The 22939-nt window shown below is 43.1% G+C and overlaps 1 protein-coding gene across 1 annotated transcript in view; it reads left to right on the forward strand.

The window, feature by feature from the left end:
* Positions 1 to 767: 767 nt before the first annotated feature.
* The window catches only part of zfpm2a (zinc finger protein, FOG family member 2a), a gene marked incomplete at its 5' end in the record, with an annotated part of 151274 nt that continues 129102 nt past the window's right edge, over positions 768 to 22939 (forward strand). The window contains one exon of the mRNA XM_079503022.1: positions 768 to 807. Within this exon, the coding sequence (XP_079359148.1) occupies positions 768 to 807 (40 nt within the window). The remainder of the gene's footprint in view (positions 808 to 22939) is intronic.

Genomic DNA, 22939 nt, shown 5'->3' on the forward strand with positions numbered 1-22939 from the left:
GCATAGCTAAATAGCTAAATTGTTAAATATCTCAGATATCTATTTTTAATGTTTTTATGTTGTGTTAATAAAAAACTAATAGACTACAATTATGTATCCTATGAATATATATTTTTTTGCATACTTCTTTTGGCTAGTGCCAAAAGCCAAAAGGTCAAGTCAGTTTAGGTCATTAACATCTCACTCCAGACCAGTGTGCCGGCTGAGCCCCTTTGGGCAACACAGCTGTAACTACTTTTGCATCACTGGTCCAATTGTGATGACATCACGTTGACCACCGGCTGTCAGTCACTTAAAAATAATGCTATTATTAATGAATGAGAAGAAATAAAGTAGTATAGCAAGTGAAGTTCAGAAGATGGGGCTACGGTACCCGGGGAGGCACAAACCTTATCTTCAAACAAAAGCGCGAAACGCTTTCACCTCCCCAGTCAGTCCGTGCGGATCGCAGCGAAGTGCAGCCTCATCTCGGAGACACTACTGAAGAGAGAGCGAGTGAGCGAGAGGCAGGGAGGGTGTGTGTATGTGTGTGTGCGCGCGCGCGTGTGAGAGAGAGAGTGTGAGGGAGAGTGAGAGAGTGCCAGCCAGAGACGAGAAAGATAAAGAAAGAGACGGAGCGATATAGACTGTGTGTAAAAGAGTGTTGAGAATTCGCGCCCCTTTCTTTCTCGATTTCCATCACAAACGTATACCGGCGCTTGGATGAACCAAAAGCTATCGATCTGTCAGTGCTACACCTGGATACACTGACCAGCCACAAAGCAGGCATGTCCCGAAGGAAGCAGAGCAACCCCAGGCAAATCAAACGTAAGTTTGCACTGTCTCACTATTGCCGCTGTTGCTTGCTGTATATACCAGACAAAGCTTTGTTTGAGTTAGAATGAAGGTTGCTGTGATATTATTGACGATGGTAAAGAGCGTTGAAATGTTGCCAGTGAAAAGTGTTGCCTGTCATGCATGTGCATGTAGCCGTCTCGCTATTCTAGCGCCTGAACTGAACTGAAGTGGATACTGTTGTAACGTTTACAATGCAGACCAACACGGGTGTGTGAAGATGCTGTGGCAAAAGTTTTATTGGCTTTGAACTTATGGGAAAGGAAATTCATATATTTAATTGTATTTATTTAATTTTAGTCAATTGTGTAAGTAAGTTTCATATATTTTTGCTAGAATGAGTTATTGTTCTGCTTGACTGAAATGTCCGAGCTATTTTTGTTTACACACGGCAGCAGAAGTGATGAATTATAATAGGCTTGTTAATAACTATTGATATTGCTTTAGTATAATACATTATAATTTAAATGCAGTAGATGTACACACATAGCACACGTATAATTATGATGCCAACTCTTCACACACTTCCATGGAGTCTCTCTCCCTCCCTCCCACTCTCTCTCTCTCTCTCTCACACACACACACACACACACACACACACACACACACACACACACACACACACACACACACTCACTCACTCACTCACACACACACACACACACACACACACACACACACACACACACACACACACACACACACACACAATGTAGTTTTCCTCAAATAAATTAATTGCCATATTCATAAAAAACACATTTATTGTATTGCATTTCTATAAAATATTTTTTGACCTACTAGGCTACTTTAATTGAAACACCATCACTCTGGGGAAATGTAGCACTTAACCTGTCAACAAATCATCTTCGTTGGACAGACAGTCAGACACTTTTGCTTAATAAACAGTTTTGAGAGAAAGGCCATGAATTAAATTTAATTCATGAAAAGAACTATTGAGCCTGAAATCCAGTGACTTGATATTTTTGAACACTTGAGAAATATGATCTACCCCATTTTGAAAGTTTATGTTATTGATTAGTAGTATTTCATAACTTTTTTCAAAAATGTAAGATTGCTAGGTTTGTGTGGATACAACAAATATTACTTAATTTGTTTTAATACTGTAACCGTATTATAGTGACACCTTTATAATCAGTTATGAACAAGTTTTTGCCTTGGGTTTCTATGGGAGAAAATATCATTCTCCTTATGGTCTCACGAGTCACGACTTTCATCTACAACGAGAAATGACTACAGTACACTATGTGCTTTGAGCTATGTGTAATTCCAAACTATGGCAGCGTTTTTCACTGTTTGTGTACGTATAGTTATGTACATGAGTGAGTGAGTGAGTGAGTGAGTGAGTGAGTGTGTGTGTGTGTGTGTGTGTGTGTGTGTGTGTGTGTGTGTGTGTGTCTGTGTGTGTGTGTGTGTGCGCGTGTGTGCGTGTGTGTGTGTGTGAGAGAGAGAGAGTGAGAGAGAGAAAGCGATAGTGCGTGTGTGTGTGTGTGTGTGTGTGTGTGCGCGACTGTGCATGCGTGTATGTGTGTATTTGCATGTCATCCAAGGATTCATGTGTTCACGTGCGCATTTTGTTCATGACAGCAGTGGAACAAGACAGCATTATAGGAAGCATGTGTGTCATTTATGTTTTTATTTTCAGACAGTCGACTAAGTTTGAATCTATTTATACCTCACAACGGAATTTAACACCTTTAATAACAATTTTTCTGTTGACTTCAAAATATTTTTGTGGCTGAAGTAAATTGCTGTCTGTCTGTTTTTTCATTCGATACCTTTAGCTACAGTGAAAGAAATGCCTGAACATCAGCTGCGTTCAGTCTGGGTTAAACATTTCATTTAACCCATTTTAGCGTTATTGGGAAGCTTGTTATTTATTTTGAATAAGGAGGATTCTGTTTTAGTTTATGTCACAGTTGTTCATCTGGAATAGTGAGAAACTGAGAACTTATACTTAAATACAAGGCATTATGTTATGTTATGTATGTTTTTAATTCATTTTAAGACAGTTTGTTTACTCTGGAGTTAGTGGAGGGAAATTACAATAATTTTTACTTACTATATCAAGCAGCCTAATACTTATGTGCGTGCTGATAGCAAACAAGGAGCAATCATTCCCAATCAACAACAGAATAAAAAATACACAGACACACCATCGAATGACGTGATGGGCATCATGGGCCCACTCATCTGTGAACCAATCCCATAGCATCCAAATTCTGTTGTCAAGCAAAAGAACTAAAGTGCACGCTTGTTGTTGTTGCCTGGGCTTGTATGAATTAGTATGTCATGTGTAAGATGTTGTTAATATGGAGCATGTGTACAGCAGTGGAATCGAGCCTATAGTTACAAATGGAAAGGTCATAAGGAGCCTAGATACTCTCTCCCCTTTCCCCAGGAACTATATGGGAAAAAAGGCCAGGGATGCAATGCACAGAAAGTCAGCACAGACAGTCATTCTAAAGGACAAAAAGGTTGTTGGGCGCAGTTTTCCCCCCTCCTGCATACATTGGCCCGTTATCTAAAATTGTGATTTATGCAGTATTTTAATATTTTGCTTATTCTTTCCCCTTGGGTGCTCTCTGAGCGGTGATAAAAAGGCGATGCTGAAAGAGCACCATTAATTTGGTCCGATGACTGGGGAGATAAGGCCAGATAATGGGAAAGATAAGCGGGGAAGATATACCATCAGAAACCCGATTATTACCATTAAAATTCCAGCCCAGCAATCTGCAGCTGGCTGATAATTCCTTCTCCGTTTCCACCACTTTGGATGATAAGGCAAAAAATAGTCACTCAGTGCTCCTTGATTAGGCTGCCTGGATATCCTGATAATACAGTGATAAATTATGTATTTTCCACCCTTGTTTTTTTTTCCGTCTCTGAAACGTTACATCTGATTTTTTTTCTCTTTCTATATTTCTGTCCCCTTTTTGTATCCCCCTTCTCCCCTCCTGGCTTTTCCCAGAAAGCGGAGAGAAAAAAACCCATACACTTTTATTGTAATAAGAGTTTGATAGAAAGAGGTGATAGCGGTGGAGGTGTTTTGTGTGGGAGCACATATCAATGTTATCAGCTCATCTCCCAGGGCCAGCTGCTAGCTGCTGTTGTTTTTAGCCTTATCACCTTGTGCCAATATGCCAATAAATTGCCCAGATTGTTAGCCGTTCCAAGGCAGGTCAGTAGAATTTGACAGGAATGATGAAAATATCGCTGATGCTCTGCGGATTGCGATTAGCTGCTGTAATATGATGTGTGAATTCCTCCAAGCTCCCTCTATCCCTCCCCACCCCCTCCCTCACTCCTTCCGTCCCTCCCTCCCTCCCCTCATCACCTCTCTCTGGCTACCATTGGTGTCCATGTACCCCTATTCGTACTGAGAGAACATTTTGATGCTTAATAGGAAGAAAAGATATGAACAGGCTCAATTGAAACTAGCCCTCTCAGAGTAATTTTTCTGTAAAATTGCCCCCCAAAGTTTCATGGCATAAAGGGGAATCTGGATGATGTAGGGAGCATGCCGCCACCGATGTTTATGGGAACGTATTGGAGCCGCGCTCAGAGGCCATGTACGGACATCTAATGTCAAATGTACTTATTAAACTGACTTAGTGCTCTCTCTCCTTAACTGTTGTCTTCACCGTATGGACCATCTGGGAATCCATGTTGTTTTTCTTTGGCTCTTTTACCCGACATTGTCCAACTAGACTAGACTGTGCCTCTGATAACTCTCTTGAATGCAGGGCTAGTGCAGCCAGTGATGCTGCACTAGATCTTTTTTTTACAGTAAGTTTGTGCAGTACGTTACCCGAGTGGTGAGAATATAAGATACGGTGCATGCCACAGTGTCATGTTGTCAAATTGCCTCATCTTTTCACGTGATAGCGATTGTACACCTGTAATGCTGGTCCAAAGCAATAAGTAATTCTCCTTTTATATATATTTTTTCACACTACAGTATAGGCTAATGTCGGATGGATAAAGTTGCTCACTGGTTTATATAGAGTCATATAGAGTGTGGAATGTTTTTAGGAACTAGGGGCAGGACAATATATCGATATTAAATCAATATTGTGATATGAGACTAGATTTTGGATATCTTAATATTGTGATCTAGCCAAAGTGTTTTCCTGGTCTTAATCACTTAAGTCATAGTAGTACTTAAATAGAGCAAGTTATTTTATGTATGGCCAAACAATTTGAATGTTTGGTTGAACAAGTTTCTTCTGTAGACATGTGTTTTGTGTGTGTGTGTGTGTGTGTGTGTGTGTGTGTGTGTGTGTGTGTGTGTGTGTGTGTGTGTGTGTGTGTGTGTGTGTGCACGCGCAAAAAACACTGATTCTCAAGTGGGGTCTGGGGACCCGAAGGTGTCCTTGACGGGGTTCTAGTGGTCCACAGCAAAATGAAACCTATATATTTGAAAATAGTCGATCTGCAAGCTGACAACACGTTGCAATGAGACACGTTTTGATCTTGTAGATCTGCTATTTTCAAACGAATCTTGAAACAAATGTGAAGAATGTGTAATATTTTCTGAAACATTTCAACAACAAAAAACAACAAAACATTTGGAGATAGGGTCTGTGGCCAATTTGGGAGTCCTTGACATGAAAAAGTTTGAAAACCACTGTTCTTGCAGTGTATGTGTGTTTTTGTATCATTCATATATCTGTGTGTGTGTGTGTGTGTGTGTGTGTGTGTGTGTGTGTGTGTGTGTGTGTGTGTGTGTGTGTGTGCGTGTGCGTGTGCGTGTGCGTGTGCTTAAAATCATTTCTTTCTCCTCTATGCTGTACAGTTAATCTCTCCAACTCCTTAGCATAAGGCCACTTTATGTAACGTCAGCATACTGTTTATCATATCAGGTGACGTTTCTATCTTTGAGGGGCATTTATCAGAGGCAGCTTACAGTGGTGTGGGATAAGGCGAGTGTTTACTGAATTGACTGCCAACATTCTGTGTGTGACCGTGTGTGTGTGTGTGTGTGTGTGTGTGTGTGTGTGTGTGTGTGTGTGTGTGGGTGTGTCTGTGTGTGTCTGTGTGTGTGCGCGCACATGCGTGTGTGTGAGTGTTTGTTTGTTGCGACCGCAAGTCGCATTTACTATGAAAACGTGCATTTCCCTTTGGTCCGTTACGCCCCCGTTAGTCCGTCACCCCCCATATATGGTCATGCCTTGTGACATCACGTGACATCACTTGACATCCGATGCCCTACTGTAATACGATCCCTGTTATGCCCATATATGGAGATCCCTGATGTCATCAACATCAACCATATATGGCAATGTCAATATGACCATATTGTGACACAATGTGACAGTCTCATGATAACCAGTGTGGTTGCCGGAACACGAGTCACACTTGCAAATGAACCAAGTTGGTACAACACATGGATCTCAATATGTGTGGAGCTGACTATCATCACCTGGATCTCCATATATGAAGATCACAACATTGACCTCATCAAACCCTGGATAGCCATACATGGTTTGACATACTAGATCTGCATATATGGTGCCGGCCAGCAACTATTTTGACCTCACTGACACCAGATTAATAGTTTAACTCCTGCTTCTCAACTGTGCCGTATTAACACAAAAACTTTTTAGTTTTTTTAATTGTTTTGCTTGGCCTTTCCTTCTTCAGCGATCCTAGATTTCATAGACCGGTTTCGCGCACGCGCAGTGCCGTTCACTACTTGTACAGGCTGACTAAAATGCTGAATAACAAAGTCAACGGAGCTCTCCATGGTTTTGACAAAACGCTGATGTTCGGAGGTCTTTTCTGATTATGCAGTGATCCTGATTGGAACATTGGCGTTTTCTAGAGCAAGGATGGCCTCATTTTAGCTCGCTAGAATTGACGCTAATATCTTAGCATCTAAAATGGACGCCCAAACCGGACGTGCATCACACTAAAACCAAGCAAATCCGGGTCGGCAGTTAAGCGTTGGTACTTGCGGGTGACCAGGTGGCAGTGATACGGTTAAGAAGCTCTGTTCTTTCAGCGCTTCTCGCCCTCAGGCGTCTTTCTATATACTGTATGTATGTGGGTGTTTGTATTTGTACAGTATGTGTGTGCATGGGCCTACTGTAAAAACCTGAGTGTTCATCTAACTCTGAATGTACAAATTGAAACAAATTAACCCTCTAACTGGATAAATTAACACTTCTGTGTGTGTGCGTGCGTGCGTGCGTGCGTGCGTGCCCACGTGCGTGCGTGCGTGCGTGCGTGCGTGCGTGCGTGCGTGCGTGCGCGTGCACACGTGCGTGCATGCAAGCAACACTGTCATCATAAGTCATGTGCATGTGTGCCTGTGTGTACATGCATGCCATAACGTGCATGGATCCATACATTTTGGAACAGTGTGAGACCACTCAGCACTCACATCTATCAGAGTGGGTAAGTTGGTAGCTGGTGAACATCTGGCTCTGTGCTGGGAGGAGGCAGTGATGAAACAGTCAACAACATCTACACATCTCCATCACTTGTACGCCGGCATTCTGACATGCAGTATTCTGCGCTGTAAAATCAAAAGATGTTTTGTTTTTTTATCGTCAATGCCATGCAGAAACCTTGTATCTACCTTTTATATGGGTTTTTTTTCTTCCATAAATTAATGCCCAAAGTTAAAATCAGTTGTGCGAGTGTTGTGCAAAGGTAATGAAATTGCTGATCTACAAGTTTTGTGCTACTTTTGCTATTTTAGACATTTTTGGGAACGCACGCTGGGCACCTGTGTATCGGCGAAAGTAGCGGGATTTAGGCTAAAGTACCGCTCAAGGAAATGACGTTGACACAAATCTGTTTACATTCTCTGTGAATGAAACTAGTGTTGCGAAATACATCTGACGGATGTTCCGGCCCGACACTTCCGCCGTTACACTCTCTGCCGTAGGTTGTGACCAGGCTTTTCTCTTCGCATATGAGTAAGGCTGGGTGCGAGGCTAATGAAAAAGCGTGTGACTTTACTTATAACAACATTGGAACACTATTTTGTGAAAAGTAACAGGTTTTGTACATACTGTACAAGGTTTCTGCCCGACAGTGACAATATGCAAGCCTGGTGTAAATATAATGGTCTGTCTTTCACGGGATGACAATCATTCCATGTCTCCTGAGTTCCTTTGAAAGATCTTCTGTTAGGAAGAATGGTTGTTGAATGCCAACTTTCCCTCAAACATCTGTTCCCTGCCATCAACAGCTTGTGTTGTGTTAGTCTTAGTGTTGCTGAAGCCTTCGCAATTGTCTCCTTACTTCTCTGCAGAAGCGATGAATGTCAATCTTCCTGCAATCTTTCTTCTAGTTTATTTCAATTTTTACAGCAGTGGTTTTTGGACCGCCTATCAATCAATCAATCAACCTTTATTTATATAGCACATTTTCACAACCGAGATTGACCAAAGTGCTTCACAGTGCTGCCTAGAACCCCCTCAAGGACCCCACTTTTAGAACCACTGTTTTACAGGATGGCTGTTTAGGAAGCTAGTGCGTGCGTGCGTGCGTGCGTGCGTGCGTGCGTGCGTGCGTGCCTGTCTGTCTGTCTGTCTGTCTGTCTGTCTGCCTGTCTGTCTGTCTGTCTGTCTGTCTGTCTGTCTAGAACTATCTGAACATTTTTGTTCTTCGTACTTTTTTGTTTTTATTTACATTTTTGGTATTTAACTTTAATTTTATACAGATAGTCAATGGAGCGTGGAGTGGGACTGATACTGCCCAAATGTGGAGTCATACGTCATAGATATGCGCCATAGATGACTGGCGAAGATCAACTAGCCACGCTGTTCCGATATGGATCTCGAGATCCACATGATTTCGACTATTTATTCAATTATTATTTTGGCATGGAGCAATTTCTTTCAACTATACTTAGAGATTGGAACTTGTTACTTTAGCATAATGCTATTTGCGGTACATAAAATCCTCAGTGTTGGGAGTGTACACTCTCAGAGGTTAAATTATGCTCAAGATCTTATAGTGCTGCGCTGTTGTTGAAAACACGGTCTGTCTAACTATCTGTCTGTCTATCTGTCTGTCTGTCTGCGTTGCATGTGTGATTAGCTGGACTTGGCAATGGACGAAGGGACTGACTAAAACGGTGTCTCGCCCGGCCCTCTGTCCTGGACGTAGGCAGGGCTAGCTGGTTTCCAAAGGTGGAGGTCACTTCCTCACACAGCTTCCTCTTTATCTTCCTATTTCCTGAATTCCACTGCCATTATTCCACTAACTGCCTTTGCCAGAAGATCAACACTGTTGTTGTGTGCGTTCATGCTCATTGTCCCACATTTTGATCAAGATCAGTGTTCGTTCCAGAATTGTCACACATTGATAAATGTTTCCTAAATCCTATCTAATATATTTAAGGTGTCAGCGATGCTCCTCTTTGTCATTTTGTTCTATTTGTTGATGTAGTATTGCAACCCCCTAACAATGTGTCCCTCCATTTATTTAGATTTGATATCACTGATGCCCATTGAGCCCCCGGGTAACAATTGACTTTCAGGCCGCTTTAAGTTAATAGCCTTGTCTCCTGCTTGTAAGGATCAATATTGGTATTAATTAATCACCATTATCAAGAGTAGGATCTAGTTCCATTTGTTGTTACATCAGCAAAATATCAATAGAGAAAGTGGAGTCCCCGATCGTCATGGCAACTTCATCGCTTAGGTCAAAGAGAGTTTATCTTATCTTGCTGCTGAGAGTGGCAAACTGCTTAGGAATCTAGTTTAGACTCAAAGATCATCGATTTAAGCTTCTTTTATTCCCCACCCCCACCTTGTTGTTTCAGGAGAGAGAGAGGAGAGAGAGAGAGAGAGAGAGAGAGAGAGAGAGAGAGAGAGAGAGAGAGATATATAGAGAGAGAGAGAGAGAGAGAGAGGGGGGGGGGTGGGGGGGAAGGAGGGAAAAAAAGAAAAAGAAAGGGAGCATTCTAATCACAACAGAGATGTAAGATTTAAATATTGATGTCCAAAGGCCATTAACGAAAAGAGAGGCCTCTGGTCTAGCTGTTGTTCAAGTACGTCCTTTTAAGACCCAGACAAAGCTTTGATTATCAGAGGTGTCACCGTGGAGTACGTCTGTATAGCTGACAGTGTGGGACTGCAGCGGAGATCAGCTTCCTGCAGCCACGGCCACAGAATGTGCACAGATCACGCTCCACATCCTGACATCCCGGGCCTATATCCTGGCACAGGGGGGCTGCAAAACATTGTGCTACTAGCCCACAAAATATCAGCCGTTTTAGTTTTGCACAATAAAACAATGGAGAATCTGATTTTGGATTTTGCTGTCGCTATTTTAGACACGTACCACACACAGCATGTCAGCGATCTTAACCACTTTCAACCTGGCTGGCATCCCGATTTTGGGAATCTTCAAAACAATTGCCAAATATGTCACGAGCTTATAGATCGGCTATTTTCACTATTCGTCGTATCGAATATCGTCGTATCGTATAGGGCTTAAGTGGTCAAATCACCAATATTTGCAGTTTATTAATGCACGTGCATTTCAAATAGGTGTTTTCCCTACTCTTACTAACACATAACCATCCTGATTATGAAGTTTGAATAATGAGTGGTGATCTTCAGCCATGCACAGTGGAAGTGCCATACTCCCATGGGAGGTTAGCTGTGCTCCAGACAATATGGGGAGCCAGTAGCATTGCCACATGGATGTGTACCTCATCGCTGTGAAGAATGATCCGCGGGTTTGGAGCACAGAGCAAGGGGACTGCCTGCATTTTCCCCCCTCCCTCTTCCTCCTTTTGCCTCCGGGACACAATTGCCTCATTTAACATTCTCTATTTGGCCCCTGCCAGGAGGGGAAATAGCCAGGGTGAATCAGAGAGGCCACCACACATCATGAATTCTTCTTTCATTTAACTTGCACAGTCCCTTTTCACCTTGGTGATGCACATGGATCTGCATTGAAGATATTGCTCAATTAAGGGGATTTCTGAGGTTGGCCCACAGGCATTCCGGGTTATTTTGTGTGTCTCTCATCTAGGGGTTTTGATGTATCATGGATACTGGGGTTCATTTAATTTGTGTGACGCTTCTTTGACATCTTCATGGAGAATAAGATAAACAGTTGTGTGCCTGGATGGAACAGGGGTGAATTTTTTGGTCTTATTCCACATCACGACAACAACATGCCATCAGTGGAATTTGTGGCAATAGGACTATTCCAAAATCTAAACGTTTTTCATTGTATTTGTTTATTTCAATTTGATTAGCTACAGTTTATCAACAAATGTTCATGAGAAATGAAAATGTAATAAAAATTGTGAATTTTGAAGCAATGTTGGCCCTGGGATCGAAGAGATGAGACAATGAAAGAGCTCTGTCACAAACACAAAAATAATGACTCACATTTTCAGCAGCCTATCTGAGAATCTACTGTAAATACAATCATTATTCAAACCTTGTTGCTTTTTGAGGGGCGCTACCCCCTCCTACAGCTTTTGTCCCCATATGTCTCAAATTTGGCCATTGACAATGAAAGGAGAAATTAGGTCATATGTGCCTCAGATATGACGTAAATTTGTGGAAACACAAACATTAAATGCCATTGACAATGAAGGGAAATTTTACATCATATGTAGACGAGCAAATCGGCTAACCAATCACATCAATTCAGTTGTTCATGAGATGATGTATGATGATGTATAATGATAAGAGCGCCCCTCACTTCACACGGGTGTGATTTTTATTTATTTCACCCACATATTGACACAAAGCATGCTGTTTCCGTTTCAATTGGGAACCATCTAGTACCTCCTTCTAATTTCAGTTTAGTTGGCTACACCAGGAAATTATGCCCTGATAGATGTTCATTTGAAATCTGTGGTTTTGCAGGAATTACTGAGGATGTTTGCAGGGCAGGGGGTTTGGGGGCGGTGGGGTGAGATGGGCTGTGGGGCGTGGCAGAACTTTGCATTAGGATAAGATGCACCACCAGGCTACATAGTTATGAGATAGGTGGCAACAGAGGATTAAGTAACAAGCCTTTCAGTTCAATTTGTACATCAGCATTTCCCCCTAGACGAGGCAACACAACTACACAAGTCACACTCCATCTTCAGGGTCCTGTGGAAAATCACTAATGACAAAGCTTTGCAAATAGATAAACAATTTATGTCAAATATGCTGAAAATATAAAACAAACTTCCAAACAGGCTAATGCTTTAAGGAGGCTGTGTTTTGATTTGAGCCATCCGCAAAGCCGGTAAAGCTGTTGACAGCACAGCTTACACATCCTGTGATCAGAGGCCATATCTGCATGCATATGATTAGCAGTGAACACTGTAGCATAACCCATTCAGGCCTGACGTCGAAATAAAAAAAAAAAAATCATAAATCATGACAATTTTCTGAAAGATTTGAGGCACATTTTAACGATTTTTAAAAAATAGCAGACCTACAAGTTCATAGCGCGCCACTCGGTGGCGCGCTATGAGCTTGTAGATCTGCTATTTTTCAATAGCTAAATTATAACATAATGTTTAAAACACCAAAAGGGGTTCCCGCCCAAAATGGGATAAATAGCCATCATGGAATAATATTCCAATTGACACTGGTTGATGTTGATCGATTATATTTAAACTAGATTATGCAAATAAGATTAGAGACTTGTGTGCCTGATGAGTTGACAGTGATGAAGGGAGTGACATGTTGTCCTGCTTATTATCTCACTCCAGCTTTGTAAAACTTGTCAGAGTAAACATCCAGAGAGAAATGCTGCTGTTATTTCTCACTCAGGCAAATTCTGTTGTTAATAAGACCTGTTGCTGTTAAAACCCCTTAATAACCATGCTGTAACATATTTAAAACAAAACATTTGATAATTTGCCCAAAATAACAATGCCAGACTTATCACATTTATTTTCACCCAAACAGGTATTCCTGAAATCTATGGTTAACTGACTGAAATCCCTCATGTTGCGGATTGTTAATGTTTAATGTAGTAAAGATAAAAAGTAGTAAAGTACATAGTACATCCATGGACCATGGGAGAATTATTTTTGTGTTCTCTTCAATGATGGTAAATGCTGGTCATTTCTGCCTGCTTGTTTTCAGTCAACTTTATGGAGGACGTGCCTGTGATGATTTTGACATTTTTTCCACTTAAACCCTATAGCGGTACTTTGTTGTACATACTGTACCGAATAGTGAATCTATAGCTGATCTACTGTACATGCGTTGTGAGTTTGCAGATCAGCTATTTTTGCCAAATTCTTGCCTATTTTCACAAAATGTTTACCTATTTTCTCAGACCTTTTGGCCATTATGACATCCCCAGAATAGGGACGTTAGGGTTCATGTGGTTAATCTTTAGAAACGGGATAACAACTGGGTCAGATGATAAGCTGCAGCAAAAGGGGGGGGTGGTGGGAGGGTTTGCTCCGTTGATAGAAAAATGGAAGAAAATCTGATTGATTGATGTGTGCTGGCTTTGCCACCATCACAAGCCAGGCTGACAGTTAGTTTGGGATCAGTTGATTTCACTCTTCAGATTGGGGTTTGAGGGGAAGCTAGGCAAATATGAAGGACACAAAGGTCAATGGCTTCTCTCCTCCTCTCTGTATCTATCTCTCCCTCGCAATAGCCTGCTTTGACAAACTGTAATATGTTGCCAAGCTTTGTGGCAACAGGACACATGGTCATAGTTTGTACAGTAATATCCTATTGCAGTAATCTCACAAGGAATGATTGAAAATGGTGGAAGGATCTGGTACTAGCGGGGGCCTGTTGACATCATCAGCTGCTGTGCACTGTGAGATGCCTCCTCCTCGCTCGTCTCAACTGGATTCTCCTTTTAGAGTGTCGAGTAAGTTAAACAACAGCTCCGACTTGAATTCAATCTGTTATTGTAAGCAGGATCTGATAATGTGCCACGGCATTATAAGCTTGTGAAGCAAAAAGGCCAATGGGACTTGGTTGGAAATGGAATCTACGATGAGTGTCTCTCTGTGGTTTGGAGAAAAGGCTGAACATGGAACGGTGACAATGGATTACTGGATGCATATGATAAATAAACACTAATCTTACTGCATTACATCTCATTCTCCTTCTCTCTCCCTTGAAGCTCCAAGAAAAACATTCGGTGCAAAATGCCATCTTTAGTTTATATTGATGATTTATCAGTGACATGGTTGGTTAGTTGGGCCTCTGTTAAGTGTGTCATACGTTGGTGCCACATGGCACCGTATCAAAGTGACTATTTTCCTCCCACCAAAACAAACTATTACTTAGGAGACCAAATAAAGTGTCCTGTTTCCTGGTTAGTCTAGCCTACGCCCTACGGTAGCCCCAGTGATGTCTCTTAAAATCCACTTAAGACACACTGAAGGCCTCGGCTCTTCAGACAGAGGAGTCCATCTCTGATACACTTAATAGACATGTCCATTAGCTTTGTCTGGTCCGCTGCTTTCAAGATCAAGGTTTCACTTCTAATGAAGTGGTTATGCAAATGCGAGTCAAATTCTGCTATTGTGAATCTCTTCTTTTAATCAAGTTTCCGTTGAGAGAAATGTACCCTCCATTCACAGCGACTAGCCAAACAATAAGAAGGATAATCCCGAGACAATTCCAATCAAAATGGAACCGGACATCATTTAGGGAAAGAGACAACAACTCTTTGTTTGTTTGAAGTGGTTGATATGACAACCTTCTTGTCAAAGACGCAGGGTGAATAAAAGGGATTTGTAATTACCATAATTATCTCTTATATGTTTTCACCTAATGATGTCCATTGAATGCCTGCAGCTTCATTTAGAGTCTGCTCCAGTGTACTGTAGGTTGGCACATCTATCATAATACAGCATTATACAGTGCACAAGTAATGAACTTCTTTCATCAGAGATGTTTATCGTGCTTCTGGGGGGAAAAGCCAATGTACTTCAGCTTTTTATTACTGTTGGATTATAACAATTGTCATAGTCCCACTTATCTTTCAAATTTCCTCTACATGTGATATCAACCCAATTGGCTTCATGTCTAAACAGGATGACTCTCTAATCTAGACCGCTGCTCGTTTCATGTAAAACATCTCATTCTGTGGCTTAGGCTGGTGGCTGCCTTATCGTTACATAATTCGCGGCCTTCTCCCATTCCGATTTTCTTTGTGGCAATTTATTTAAATTCCCCCATGTTTATAAAATTTTCTGTCCCCTTTCATTCAAAATGATTGCCTTTCACAAGTTCAAAGGCTCATCGTCAAGACTTTTGGTAACTTTACAGATATGAATTCACAGTGGGAACTATGCCATTCTTTTGGATAGCAGAAGAACAGGGATTATTGCATGTTCCATCTCTGTGTCGAGGCTGAGCTGACAGGTTGGTCCAAAAAACCAGGATCAAAACTACTGATCTAGGACTCATAACGGTCCACACACACCGCAGCAGGTACAGAGCATGCGAGGCTATGCACACGTCTGTGCAGTGCACTGTTCTGCTGTACAGTAATGTGGCACTGGTCCTGTGGTTGCTTTGGTCCTCATCCGCCACCTATCAGCATATCAGCAGCGTCTCTGAAGCCCAGTTGTATAATGCACCATTTATGGCTTTGTGGGGGGAGATGGCGGCCGGGCGGAGGAATAGCTCCAGGCCTTCCCCTCAGTGAGTGGATTAACGGCGGCCTGCTTTAGCGCACTCTGCCGCGGTGTGAAATCAGCCCTGCTTCGGTGCTGGCGACGAGGCTTTCACTTGCGCTCCCTCGCACTCTCTCCCTGTCTCTCTTTCCCCATCTCCCTCTCGTCCTCTCTCTCACCCTCTCCATCTCCATCTCTGTCCTTTTCTTTCTGTCCCTATCTCTCTCTCTCTCTCTCTCTCTCTCTCTCTCTCTCTCTCTCTCTCTCTCTCTCTCTCTCTGTTTTCTCACCTCCACGCAAAGCCTCTCCCAGCCATCTGTGAAATGTGGAAACTCTGTGTCTAAGTTGAGTTCAGATCCCATCCCCTCCGTCGAGCCGGGGCCAGGAAGCAAATGGGCAGGCAGTCGATTTGGTGGAGGGGTGGTGGTGGTGGTGGTGGTGGGGGGGGGGGGGGGGGGGGGGGGGGGGGGGGGCGGGGATCAGCTCACTGATGTCGTGCCGCGTGTGCAGGAACCCTGCCTGTTCTCCGCGGGCGAGTTGGAGGAGGGTCCAGGCCTGGGCGCACGCCGAGAGATCTCTGGTTCCTGCTTGCAGGTCCAAATCCCCCCTCTGTGTGTGTGTCTGTGTGCAGGCGAGGCGGTGGCACGGCTCCCCTGAGCCCCTGCCCAGTCCTTTGAAGATAAGATGGTGATACAGAGTCCCTTTCGGTGCGATGCTAACCGATGGTCTTTGTGTGACATGCATGCCTCTCCCTCCCTGCTGGAGCCTGCAGCTAAAACACCTATGGTCTTTATTGAAAGGAATTGGCTGTATGGCCTCTGTAAAATTCGATTAGGAACGGCTGACTAAATCCTAGATTCCTAGATCAGGTGTTTTGGGATGTTGTTGTTTTTTTTCCTTTTGTTTTCATCATTTGAACCATGCAAGCAACATAGATGTCTTCTTAGCTACCAACAGGAGTATGTTTAGTATTTATTTAAGTACCCAATATCAAAACAAAAACATTTAGCAGAATTGCATACTCATTTTCCATTTGGGTGCATGATATCTGCTTAACTGTTTGGCTCATGTTCTCTCCTATCTTCCCTTCTATCTCTTCTGTATTAATATTGTTTTACAGCAGTTTTCTTCTTTTTTTCCGTAAAGGGATCGGGTGCCTCCATCCATCTCCTTTTGCATAACCATATTCTGTGACACTTGTGGTCCAATTTGACCATGTCTGGCTCCCCCTCACTGCTGCGTTTCACAAGAGCACCCATCAAAATCAGGCGTTTGAATTCTGAACTCGATAGTTTCCTTTATTTATTTATTTTATCCCGTGGCTTTGGTGGTTCAGATCTGTGCATAATGTCTTGTGATTGCGAAGCATTATGGCAGTTTGGAAAGCCGTGTCTGGGTCCAGCCCGCACATCATCTTTCCATAGACAATGTGAATCTCTGAGTCTCTCTGAGCTCATCAGGGATGGGGCGTTGATTGCTTTTTGATACCCCTCCAACATGGACGGGGTCCCGCATACATCAGTTAATTAGAATGTACTTACAGTGTGTGTGTGTGTGTGTGTGTGTGTGTGTGTGTGTGTGTGTGTGTGTGTGTGTGTGTGTGTGTGCGCCTGCGTGTGTGCGTGTGTGTGTGTGTGTGTGTGTGCGTGTGCGCGCCTGCGTGTGTGCGCGTGTGTCTGTGATAGCCCTCCTCATCAGATCCTCGGCCCAAGTGCTCTAACCACACGCTAAGGTTCTGGAAGAGGAGAGCTGCACAGTGCAACGCTGAGGGACTGACATTTTGAAAAACAAAGTCAGGGAAAGAAAGAAAGAATCTTCTTGGAGAGATGTTTGTTTTACTATATAGGTAAACAATTTGACTCAGTGCAGTTTACACAAGCCAGAGTTACTGTAATATGGGAACACTTTGCCACAGGACCACTTAAATAGGGGAAATAGAAATGTGTATGTTTGAAATACCAAACAATATACAATGCTACAGTATACAGTACTAAACGTATACATGAACCTTTTCAGAGAAACTTCCTTCTCTTAGCAGCTTTACTGGAATCCTGAATTATGTTAGGCTGAATCAACGAGGACAGTAGTTTAGCTGATTAACCACTTCAACCCTGGCGTTGCAATTTTGGGCATGTTATTAATAGTGTACTACTTAATACGTATTATTATAGGCAAAAGATAATACAAATTATTCAAAGCAGTCCAATCCGATTCGGATCTACAAGCTCACAATGTGTGGACACAAGTGGTTAAGCACCAACAATGAGTGAGTCGTTTCATTCTGTGCACCTTGATGGCTATTACTGCTGTGTAGAGTATCAGAGAGGGACTTGGGGAGAGTTTGCTGTCACGTAGACATAGTATTGCTGCTAGCAACCCCCCCCACCCCCCCACCCCCCACCCCAAACCATGTTAGCCCAGCTAGGATCTGTGGACACTATATGCCGTTGCGAGGTTTCTATATATTTCATAACAGGCATCCTATTACACCCCTGTGGCTTGTGCGGAACAGTACACTGTGGTCTGGTGCCCAGGCAGCGGAGAATAAAGTGTGGGACGTGATGCAGGAACAGGAATCTTACTGCTGTTTCCTCAGGTAATCTTGACTTGGATCTTAATTCCAATAAAGTGTTATTTTTTTTCCCACGGCATAAGCCAGATCCAAGCAAGAACACTCCACTCTGTATTTCTGCGGTGATACTTTATTGAATATCATTTCAGATAAGGGCTTTAATCCTTTGGGGAAGTGATGTATATTATTGACCAGCTCAATGATAGCACAAAGAACATGTCTCTAGATCTGCAAGGTGGTGAATAACGATTTGTGTCGTCTGCTTCAATCAAACGGCACAGTGGATTGAAAACGCCACCTTTCTGGCTGTTTTGAGGCTTTTAACTTTGACTCAGGTCAAGTTTGAATAATGTACAACGTCACTCTCCTGGGCTGGCAACTGAGGCATGTTGCAGTGGAGCGGCGAGTGAGTGGGTGAATGGCTGCATCAGTCACCTCTGATGAGTCGCTTCTCCCATACAGCACATCCAAAGAACAGAATAGAAAATATAGCCCGCTTCTATGCAGGCTCTTCGATCTGCACCTCTCTAAATAGAGCGTGGCGGAGAATAGATTCCACGGCTAGGCATGTCACTTAGGTCAGTGTGTAACCCAGAACCTTCCATAACCTGAAATATATCAGAACCGGTTAAGTTCTGTGATGTTTTTAGTAGGTTTTTTTTGGCTTTTTCTGCCTTTATTGATAGGTTGAAAGTAGACTGACAGGAAATGGGGAGAGAGATGGGGGGGAAGACACGCGGCAAAGGCCGTCGGGATCGGGAGTCGAACCCGCGGCACACCGTCAGGCTGGCTCAGCAGCCTAGGTGCCCAGACGGTTGAGCCAACCGTCCGGGCCAATGTTTTTAGTTTTGTTCATGTTTCCAACCAGAAACAGTGAGGTTCTTTTAAAAAAAACGAATGCAATGTTGCATTGGAATTCATGTTGAGTGTTGAGTTGTGAGCTTTGAAATGACAAGTTCGCAGTTCCCAGGGTTAGTGCTACCTCAGTGAGCAGGGCCCAAATTATAGTGGAGAGAAGAACCCTATTTGAAAGCGAGCCTAGGATCTGGAAACAAATCCATGGCACGACATGGTTCACTTGGTTCTTGTAGTTGAAAAAACAGCCAAAAGTGACTGTTTTCTTCCTCCATCAGTTGGATGCAGCACCTCTCTGCTCTCAAACGGTTCATCTCATCAGGATTTCTTTTATCTTGACTGGCCAGGCCCATGACCCTTGAGCATTGATAACAGTAGCCTATAGCACTACAAGGGAACATCACTGGAGCATTGTGGAGCACAAACACAGAACATAGGTTATAGTTACAGTACCTAACTTGGTTGGGTTTTCTACTTTTCTTTACAGCCAGCTGTTAGTTGGTGTGTATATGTTGTCTTTGTGTACATGTGCACGCACATGTTTTTATGCTTATCTATAATATCTTTGTTTTGAATTATTTGTGCAATAGTTAAATCATTTGTTTTCATTTTGCATCTTCAATGAAGAAGCACTGTGCTTCTTTTAAAGCCTCGCGTAGAGCTCGCTTTGAAATGCAAGTCAGAAAGTAGACCTTTCACAAAAAGTGTATCCTGAATTGAAGGCAAATTCATATTTGGCTTTGAAAGAACATAAAGTAGTCTGAAATTACCTGCCGAATGCATCGTAGACCTAACATATCTAAGACTGAAAGCACAAGAAAGCCATGGTTCAAATGACATGCTCAGAAGAACTGTTGAAATTCATAAGCTAGCAAAGAGTTCCATGTTTACTTTCCTTTGCATAGCAGAAGAGAGAAATGAACGACCCAGGTTCTCTGTTAAGACAAAATGAAAGAAATCACTTGAGTTATTTTCTCTTGTGTTGAGCTTACTGTAAATGCAACCGCTTCACTGCCCAGGTAGTGTTGTTTGCTGAGTTCGAAGTCGACTTTCCACCAATAATCTCCCACTGTGTATTCTATTGGGTTTGAAAGTGGGAGCAGTGTGGTGTTTCTATCAGTTCACTGTGCTTGGCTCTTCGGGAGTATTGGCTCAAACTGGCCCTTTGGTCCATTGGTGATTTGTTGAAGTGAGTGAGACTTGTTGAACTTGCATACAAGTCAGGCTTGCTGTCCATTGTCATCTCCTGGGAATCTGCGGGCGGCCCATGGGACGGCCCTGGGCCATGATGGGCCGAGGAAGTTGGACAGGCAAGAGGATAAGGAGCAGGGTGCCAGACTGGCAGATGCCCTCAGTTCAGACCTGCTGGGGTGTGATTTCACCAAGCCACCCAACTTGGGAGAAGCTCATTTATCCAGAAGATTTTTTTTACAGGAGCAGCCTCTTTCTGAAAGAGAGCTCCTGAGGCAGACGAGGATGGTAAAGAGAGAATGAAGCCTGATTTATACTTTGTCATACGACGGTGTTGTGCACCGCAAATAGCCGATCTACAAGCTCACAGTTCCAGACAGATATAAACAACATAGAAATGCATAGAAAACACTCCCCACTTCATTTAGCCATTATTCTCCCTTGCTTCTCGTATACTTCCTCCCTCCCCGTCTCTCTCCCCCTGTGCACTTTATAATAAACACAAAGCTCACCAATACCATCCACTGAATTAAGAGCTTGCAGCTCAACAAATTCTCAACACTGGCTTCCCTACTCGTGCAAGCGCATCTTCATGGATTTGAAGCATAGAGTGCTATTTCTAATACCTTTATCCTGTGGGTCTGTATGAAAGAGCGCTCCTTTTCTCTAGTGGAGGTGTGGGTGGGTTGGTGGGTGGTGAGAGGGGAGGCTGGGAGGCTGCTTAGGCCCTAGCGTTATCAGCACCAGATGCAGGTTGGCTTCAGACTTTCAATGGAAGGTAAAGAGCGAGGGGGGAGAAATTAATGAGAGCCATAAAGCCAGCGGGATAAATAATTAGGCAACCCTAGCCTAAGATCCATCCCTTCGTTTGTCGCCGATACATTTTCCTTGCAAAGTTTGTCAAAACTGCAGGCTGATGCTATTTACTGTTTGTGTGTGTGTGTGTGTGTGTGTGTGTGTGTGTGTGTGTGTGTGTGTGTGTGTGTGTGTGTGTGTGTGCGTGCATGCATGAGATTTTAAGGGTGTAGGTTCATTTGCTGCTTTTGTTATGCCAGTGCTCGCTGCGTTCATTGTAAACTGTTTTGCTCTGTTTTGCTTTCATCATTTGTCATGAATATCAGTGTGACAGGATTTCTCTGTCCAGCCACCGATAATTGGATAGACCTCTGCTTCCTCCTATAACGTGTGTAAGCGCAGACAGTAAGCCCGGTGACAATTCACTCGTCATATTGTTCTTCATAAATCAGTCGGATGAGAAAATGTCAGATTTGTGTCCATGTTTGTCTGTAGAGTAAGCTGAGGTTTACTGTCTGAGAGACATAACACTGCCTGAGCTTATTTACTCTTGGTCAGTTAGTGTCTCTCAGGTGAGGCTGGTGGCATAGAGCCATAGAGTTCTCAACCTGTGGCCCGGGGCCCACTGGTGGGCTGTGAGGATATTATAAATGGTCAAATAATTGGCAAAAACACTAGATGCTAATGATAACATTAATGAGAACATAACATTAATATTAGACTCGATACCCAGGCTTTTATTACGTGTGCAAGCAGAGCACGCAAGTACTGTGGTCGGCTGGACGAGAAGTGGTATGTGTGTATGGTATGCACTATGCATGTCCCTAATTGACTGTTGATGGTGACGTAATTCGCCTCAAAAATGAAAGCCTGGGGAAACGCATAGGAAGCCCACTTCCTTGGATTTTTCTAACCAATAACACCAAATTTGGTGATGCCTGTGTTCTCCGCTGTTTTCTACCGGGGAGGGGAAGGGAGGAAGGGGGCGGGCACTCCGATCGGTGAACCAATAGGATCCATCGCTTTTTTCCTGCCGGCAATCCACCCCTTTAGACCAGAAATCACACAGGCTGGGCCAGGCTACATTAATATTATTAGCCAATCATGAAAAATGACATTTCATTGTGATACTGATACATGGGATACATGTATTGGTACTGATACATTGATATTCCAAGCCCGATCACAATCGATTGTTTGATCATCAAAATAAATAGGCTCTGCAAATGCTTGCGGCCCACCCGTCTGACCACTTAACACGACAGCCGATAGGCCCACCCATCTGACCACAACAGTGGATGGGTGGGCACTTTGGAGATGTTCCAGTGGGCCCTGATCCAGAAAAGGTTGGGAACCACTGGATTACAGTAGAGCATGCTGTAAAACGTTGTGTCAGATGTATACTTACTTATATGCACGCCGGTGTCACGTGATGTGAGCTTGTAGATTGGCTATTTCCAGCATCCACTTGCATTGTAAGCCCTGTCTTCAATGCCCTGTATCTCAGAAAGAACATTGAGGGGGCAGTTTCTGGCCCAGACAAGCGTTTTCAATGGCCTGTAGCAGGCGCTGTGATACTCGCGGTCAGCTTTTTCCACCGCCGAGCGAGACAACAACAACCGGTCATGATACCACACACAGCAGTTTTTCACAGGAACATGCGATTACTGATATTTGGATCTTCAAAGTAAGTGTTACGCGCGATAAAACCTACGCTATCGAGGGATTCATTAATGCTGGTGGTAAATGTATTAATACTTTTCATTGGTTCATTGTTTAGAAAACACATTACCACTTTCACTTATGCAGCTTTCAACATTTTGTCAATGCCTTCGACGTGCCATGAGCTATTGGCTATTTTCATTACTCGTCAAAGTTGAAATATGGAGATACAAGGTTTCTTCCCGACAGCGAACAATGATATGACACACTACACTATACAAACCAGCGTCAGCTGAGCCTCACCTGCCTTCACGTGGATGATGTCATCCCATTGAACTGATTGCTAACACTTTCATCTCCTCCTAAAGGATCAAAGCGGGGCTAATTTCCGCTGCATTAGAGGACACTCGTGGCAGTGTTAC

Source organism: Electrona antarctica, assembly GCF_951216825.1.
Source record: "Electrona antarctica genome assembly, chromosome: 6".
NCBI lineage: Eukaryota > Metazoa > Chordata > Actinopteri > Myctophiformes > Myctophidae > Electrona > Electrona antarctica.